This window comes from Cucurbita pepo, chromosome LG13 (assembly GCF_002806865.2).
Source record: "Cucurbita pepo subsp. pepo cultivar mu-cu-16 chromosome LG13, ASM280686v2, whole genome shotgun sequence".
Taxonomy (NCBI): Eukaryota; Viridiplantae; Streptophyta; class Magnoliopsida; order Cucurbitales; family Cucurbitaceae; genus Cucurbita; species Cucurbita pepo.
Window position 1 is genome coordinate 6,533,367 of NC_036650.1, and position 7,841 is coordinate 6,541,207.

At 28.3% G+C, this 7,841-nt stretch overlaps 1 protein-coding gene across 1 annotated transcript in view; it reads right to left on the bottom strand.

Moving 5' to 3' along the window:
- Window positions 1-5,701: 5,701 nt before the first annotated feature.
- Window positions 5,702-7,841, bottom strand: part of LOC111809189 — a 6,113-nt gene continuing 3,973 nt past the window's right edge. The window contains exons 5-9 of the mRNA XM_023695574.1: window positions 7,476-7,532; window positions 7,196-7,396; window positions 6,999-7,110; window positions 6,703-6,920; window positions 5,702-6,115 (exon numbers count right to left, since the gene is read on the bottom strand). Coding sequence (XP_023551342.1) covers window positions 6,023-6,115; window positions 6,703-6,920; window positions 6,999-7,110; window positions 7,196-7,396; window positions 7,476-7,532 — 681 coding nt within the window. The 3' untranslated portion in view covers window positions 5,702-6,022. The remainder of the gene's footprint in view (window positions 6,116-6,702; window positions 6,921-6,998; window positions 7,111-7,195; window positions 7,397-7,475; window positions 7,533-7,841) is intronic.

Genomic DNA, 7,841 nt, shown 5'->3' on the forward strand with positions numbered 1-7,841 from the left:
AAATAATATTTATTGGGTAGATGGTTAAAGATAAATTAGGTTGGTATTTTATATATGTTTACTAATAAAATATTTTATTAAAGATTATATTAAAACAATTAAAATTTTAAAATAATTTAAAAGAATAATAAATAGGTAAAAATTATCCATCCTTGCCCTAATCTCACTAAAATAAATAGAGAATAAAATAGGTGGTAGAGACGGAGACATATCCCCGACATCTCTAAATGCCAAAATTTGTGTGTTATTTATTTATTTTATTTTCCTAAAATAGAGGGGAAAATAAGGGTGGAATATGGAAAAGTTAACTGTTGTGATTGTGTTGCCAAAAAAAGGGTGGCATCTAGCCGACTAAGATGTTCACATGTGAGAGAGAGAAGGAGGCGATCTTGTTATCTTCGTTTTTGTTTCTTTTTTTTTTTCTTTTTTCTTTTTTTAATTAAAAGAATTAATGTTTTTATACATTATATTCTAATAATATTATTTGGTTTTTAATATATTTTTAATTTTAACAATTTTGAATTCACCATTCAATTTTAAAGAAATATATCGTAAAATAGTCCTATTTAATATTAAGTAAACCATTTTTGTGTGTATATATAATTAATATATATATATATATATAGCATTTTTATTTTTTCCACAGAAATCCATTCTTACGTTTGCAAAAGCTTCTTAAACTGAATGATGAAAACTTTAATTAGTGGTACTTTCCTTTTTATATTCCCGGGAAAATTTTATTTACCCATTATTTTAATATATAATTTAAAGCCAATTATATATATATATTCAAAATAATTCCTAAAGAAAAAACCTAAAAAAGAATTTAAAAAATAATTAATCTTATAATCAATACTAGCACCTATATTTTCAAAAAATAAACTCAAAATTTAAAAATTAAAAACAATAATTTTTTTAAATAGGTTTACAAATCTCACTAATAATTAAATTAAAAGAGCATAAATTTAAGGGGGAAAAAAAGAAAACTAAAATTAAATCATTATCAGTCGGGTATAAATAGGAATTAATTAAGTGTTTTATATATATATATATATATATATATATATAAATAAACTGAAAATTTTCGGAGATAATAATAAAAAGAAAAAATGAATTTATTTTCAGAGAGGGAGAGAGAAGAACCTGGAAGGGGTTTTCTGGAACAGAGACCGAGTTCGACACCCAGAAAGTGGAAGCTCTATCTTTCTTCAACAAATTTTGATGAATTTGGAGAGCTTTTCTTGTACTTATATAACATTGAAGAGAGAGAACGAAGGAGAGAGAGATTTCTGATATTTCGATGGGACCTAATATTTTAATCCCTCAATTATTTTGATATATATACTATTAATTATTGTAACACTCTATCGTTAAATGGTATATATGGTACGATATTTAATATTAAATTATAGTTTATTATAAATAAATATCTAAATATTTATATTCTTATTGTTATTTTTATTTATTACTTTTTTTCATATCCTTATAATTTACTTGATTATAAATAAATAACTTCGTGGTAGATTATTAATAAATTGCTAATTTTGTATGTGAGTCTCATTTCATAATATATATTTTTTTTATTTTTTACTTTTATTTTATTATTATTATTTTTTTGTAATTAGGGTTGTTTTATCAAATTTTTTAATAACTTTTTTTCATTTTGTTTTTTTTTTTAAATAATTTTAAAACACAATAAAGATAAATATATCATAATTTATTAAATACTATAAAATCATGGACCTAAAATAAATTTGAATTTAGAATGGGAAGCAAATGAAATCATAAATTAATAAAAGTTTAAAATTAATGATTATTAAATTATTTACACATGAAATTGTTTTTTTTTTTTTTAATTACACCAAAAACTTAAACAATAATGAATCCAACACATATATCTTATTTAGTCAAGCTATTTTAACGCTCCATTAATATTTTTATTAAATGTATTCAATAATAATAATAATAATAATAATAATAATAATAATAATAATAATAATTAGGGATAATGACATTAATTATTTTGTGTTTGTTTTTTCTAATAATAGATAACAAATATAGATGCATAAATTTGGAATTTAATCAAAACGGTCCTTTTTTTCATCATCGTTTAGATTAAATTAAAAAAGAAAAAAAAGCTTATATTATAATGTTTGAATAAAGTAAGGCGTCGAATATTTAACATTTATTGCCATTTGAGCATATTTTAATTATATATTATATAGTTTATATTAATAATATAAATTTGCAAGTAGGCACTAAACAACAACCCACCGAAATCTAGTCCGCATAAAAAGTATGCACAAAGATAAGATCCAATGCAACGACGTCGTAACCCAACCACTACTCAATTAATTATTAATTATTTGTTTTTATAAGGATAATATAATCACTTCAAAATTCAATCTATTTATAAGCTTGGGAACTGCCGCTCTATTATGTCAAATTAACGTGACAAGTTTTTATTAATTTTTTTTTTTCATTAAATACACATCTCAATTTATAATATTTATATATTGTTTTTTAATTTTATTTATTGCTTTGATTTTATATTAATACATTTTTAAACCATTTTATTCCTTGTTTTAAAATTTAAAAAATTATGTTTTCAATTCTAAAAATAAAAATAGTTTTTAAATTTTTGTTATTTTTTATTTTTACTTTTAAATTATTCTAAAAATAAAAATGGATTAAGACATTTATTTTCTTTAGAGTTTTATGTATGAATTATTAAATAATTTAAAATTATGTAAGGAAAGTTGCATTATATTGACTACCATTTTTTTTTTGAAATTTAGAATAATAAAAGACCATCTCCGTTCAACGAGGTTCAACGAGGTAATGATCAAAGTGAAATTTATAAACATACGTTAGGAACAAAAAAAAATTTCTCCTCGAATGGAATCTATCCGTTCTCTAATAATATTTTATTAACTTTAATATACTTTATTTAATTTAAGGGATCCTAAGTATAATTTGATCTTGTTACGAGTTAATTAGGGAGATGATACTAATAAATAAAAATCAATGTTAATTAAAAATAAAATTAGGGTTTGAATACAAATTTGATATACTACGTTTAAAATCGACTTAAAGTTCATGTAGATGTTTTTTTACAGATTCATTATAGTCTGTAGAGGCGTATTCGTTTGTTGATTCTTTGTCGTTATTTGGAAGTTGAAATTGCATTAAGCGAGAGTTCAATCTTGGCTCGGGTTGAATGATGGCAACATGCTCAGCACATACAAGTTAGACGAGAAGTATTGTTTTATCGTGGCAGATGGGTGAGTAATACGTAGTAACTTGCACTTGAAAGGGGAACAATAACTGGAAACGGTTACTAACGCCTAGAAGGAGCTCGCACGAACCAAGCCAGTACATCGAGTGAGGAACCTCTTACTTGTTCGAACCACACAACAAGACTTAACATACACATGTATAGAGTTACTTGATTATTATCAACGGCAAATAAGTCAAATATACGAGACACGTCAACAATAAATAAGTAAAATAATTTACGTGCTAATAAATAAGGGACAACTATATTATAATTAAAATATAGATATATCTTAAAAGATACGACATCAGTTATATTAATATTTTAATAGTTCGGATTAAAAATATTATATATTGTTTATTCTAGGAGGTGATATTAAGAGCTTCACAAAATACCACGTGGTAGATTTTTATTGGAACAGATGTCACTGGAGTTATTATTATTATGTAAATCTCATTGTTATTACGAATCACACAAAACGTTGCGTATTGACTTTGTAAAAAAATTACTCGAAAATCAATAAAGATTTCGTGATCTGACACGTGTAAGACATGTCATCCACGAATTTATGGATATGCCGGAAAACAAGTACCCTGGTTAAAAATTAAAAGAAAAAGGAATATTTTAAACTTTTCATTAATCATTACTCTAAAACTTGATTAATTTTAGTTTATATACTTTTTCAAATATTTAATTTTAATTTTTGTATTTTTATAAAGTTTAAATTTTATATTTAAAATTCACATAATTATATAAAAAAATTATATTTAAGTTTGATAAATTATATTTTTTAAAAAATATTTACTAATTAACTTGATATATATGTGTGTTTATTATTTAGTTCCAATCATTTAGGTTTTTTTTTTTTTTTTTATTTAATACTAGATGTCAAATTTCCAATAAATATAAAAATAGTAATTTTTTTTAATATATTTATTACCGATGTTTTTTTTATATTGATTACATCATTATTTTATTTACTATTTATTAGTGATGTGACTTGTTCTAGTGCCAATGCCACATTTTCACGATGTAATAACAATTGATATTCTATAAATTATATATATATATATATATATATATATATATATATATATATATATTCATAAAATGCGTTTTATTAATGGTAAATAAATTGAAATGAATGGATAGGATTATTCTGGATTGGCAGGTGGTGTCCATGTGATTAAAGTCAACGGTTCTGATTGTAAGATCAAAATTCTCGATTTTGGTCAAGTCATCTAGCTTCCTTAGCCGTTGATTTTGTTTAATTATTTTTAATATCATTTTGTTTGATACTAAGATATCGAGATAAGAACATTGTTTAGAAAAACAAATATATTTATTTAAGCCTTACAAATTCAATTTTGAATTTACGACCTCTTACACTTAGAGAAAAATGTACGAGCTTAATTATTTAAATTAATGAGATGTAATATTATTATTTTTTAATTAGTGTGCTTTAAATTAATGAGATTTAATAATATTATTTTTTAATTAGTGTGCAGTTAAGTTTATTATAAAATATAAGATTGTTGAATAATTTTAGTATTATAGTTTAAATATGAAATTGAAATTTTAAATCTATAATTTTTAACCATAAATTACATTTGTCTACAATCACCTAAATGAAACTTGATGTAAGAATTCAAACCTGTGTACTATGTCTATAGTCACCAGAATGAAACGTTCAATCCAAACCTACCACTAATAGTTATTGTCCACTTTGCCCTGTTATGTATCGTTGTCAGCCTCACGATGTGAATGAAACGTTTAATTCAAACCTACCGCTAATAGATATGGTCCACTTTGGCCTATTATGTATCGTTGTCAGCCTCACGGTTTTAATGTGATAAAGAAATTTTCATACTTTCATAAGGAATATTTTGTTCTCTTATCCAAACGATGTGAGATCTCACAATCCACCCCCACTCCCTTGGTGGCCCAACATCCTCGCTAACAAACCGTTTGATGTTTGGCTATGATACCATTTGTAACAGCCCAAACTCACTGCTAATAAATATTGTCTGTTTTAGCCCGTTGCGTATAACCGCCAGCCTCACGATTTTAAAACACATCTACTAGGGAGAGGTTTCCACACCCTTATAAGGAGTGCTTTGTTCTCCTCTAGGGAGAGGTTTCCACACCCTTATCAGGAGTGCTTTGTTGTCCTCTCCAATCGATGTGGAATCTCACACGTGAACATTGGACACGATTAAGGAAGGTGGCACACCACATGGACGCAGACATTGGAACAATGTGACACATAAACACAACTCGAAGGACACAATAATCATAGTATGTACGTTTCCCACTAACTACTCGATATAAATTCAAAGAACTCTCTCGACATCCAACCATGAAAAACTATCAATCATGTTGTGGTAATCTCGCCTAATAATTTCTCAATACCACAGTACGGGATAACGAACAATCGCACGAGTTCCGATCAAAACAACTATCCACTTTGATGCAGAGAGTAGCTTGATGGATTAACACATCTTTATTATTCTCTCCTTGCTTAGAATGATATCGCATAGAAGCGTCGAGGACAAACCAAAATGCTTGAAATATTCAAAACATTACACCAGCAGCAGCAGCAGCTAAAGAGCATAGCAAAAAACCATGCCACAAGAGACAAGTTTAAGAAAGAATACCTTAATATCTAGTATGACAAAATTAATGGTACCATTAACTTTAGCTTCTTCCCTTCAAGGATATACATTCCCAGAACAATTCGTGCTTTTAAGAATCTTGTGGCGTCTCAAATCTCGTTGGGGTGTCAATACCCATCATACAGCAAAGGCCTGATAATAGGATTATAAGCAAAACTAGCCCCTGCATAGTTGGAGAATGGAAGCAAATGTAAGCCAAAATGACACATTTTAACAATTAGACTCGTGGTCTCAACAACTAACCACGTTTCCGAAAGTAACGTTGTAACAACCCATGCTCACTGCTAGCAGATATTATCCTCTTTGAATTTTCCCTTCTAGGCTACCTCTTAAGGTTTTAAAATGCGTCTGCTGGGGAGAGGTTTCCACACCCTTATAAAGAATGTTTCGTTCCCCTCTCCAATCGATGTGGGATCTCACAATCCACTCCCCTTCGGTGCCCAACGTTCTTACTGGCATTGTAACATGCCAAGTCCACCGCTTGCAGATATTATCCTCTTTGGGCTTTCCCTCTTGGATTTCTCCTCAAGGTTTTAAAATGCGTCTACTAGGGAGAAATTTTCATACCCTTATAAAGAATGCTTCGTTCCCTTCTCCAACCGACGTGGGATCTCACAATTTTTTACTAACTACAGTGTTTCAACTGGCTAAAATATAACTAATATACTACCAGGTCCTGTTGGTTAACCAATAGCAAAAATATATGAATCGTAATGCTAAGAAATCATATAAAAAAAGTTAGCGACTCACGACGAAGAGGCCCTCGAGAAGAGATGATTTAATTTGGCAGAGTTCATCGCAAGAATTTGCTGATTTAGCCGATCCGTTTCCAGAGGAACCTTCAGCCATAAACCTTTCCAGCTCGACATAAGAATGGCGAATGGACCTAAAAGAATCTGAAATATAGAGAATTTCATACTTTGCCCCAACATGATCCGCAGAAGTCATTATCTCCAACAACGTTTTGCCTATAATAATTTCAAAATTCACACATAAGAATTTATACCACTACAGCCACAACATAGATCATCAATGAGCCAACATACTTTCAGAAGTCAATGGATCGACTTCTTTGGGAGAACCGAGACCTCCATGAGCAAAAACTACCAAATCCGTCTCTCCCTTTGGCTTCTTTTCCATTCTTGAAACCAAATAATCCTACTCGTTTAATGCAGAAAGAATCAAGAACGATATCATAAATGTTCTAAGAAAACAGACTTTGGTCATATAAAGATGGGTTTACGTTAACCGATTGCAGCATTGGAAGTCTCTGGAACGATTCATCCTCAACAGAATTCGACTCCCCGAAAGCACTATTGCTGATTTTGAGGTCATGCCCACATGATTTTTTGAACTCCGAGATCAATATATTTTCAACTGTACCCATTTCTGGTGCAGCCACATAGGGAAATGCCATGGAGAAGTTGGACCTTGAGAAAGAAACCTGTGAAAATTGATCCAAGATTTAGAGTTGAGACTCATATGCAGTTTTAGAATCTATATAACAATTTGCTTTTGCAAACCTTAAGTAACTCCATAAGATTTGGATCCATGCGCCTGTTCATGAAATCTGACTGCAACTATAAAAGGCAAAAGACTTTGATCAAGAAACCAACATAACAGTGCATCAAATTCTTATCCTTGAAAGTAGAAAAACTATTTGCGACACATTGACGTAAAAGAAAGCTTTGAGCTAACATCATAATCTGACTACGAACAAATATATAAAGATTAAAAAAGTAAGCATGTCGATCGTGGATGACACTTAAAAAGTTCATAGTTATTATTTTCGAGCTTTACATACTTTTTTCGATAATAATAGTGATAATTAAAAAAAAAAAAAAAAAAAAAAAAAAAAAAAAAAAAAAAAAAAAAAAAAAAAAAAAAAA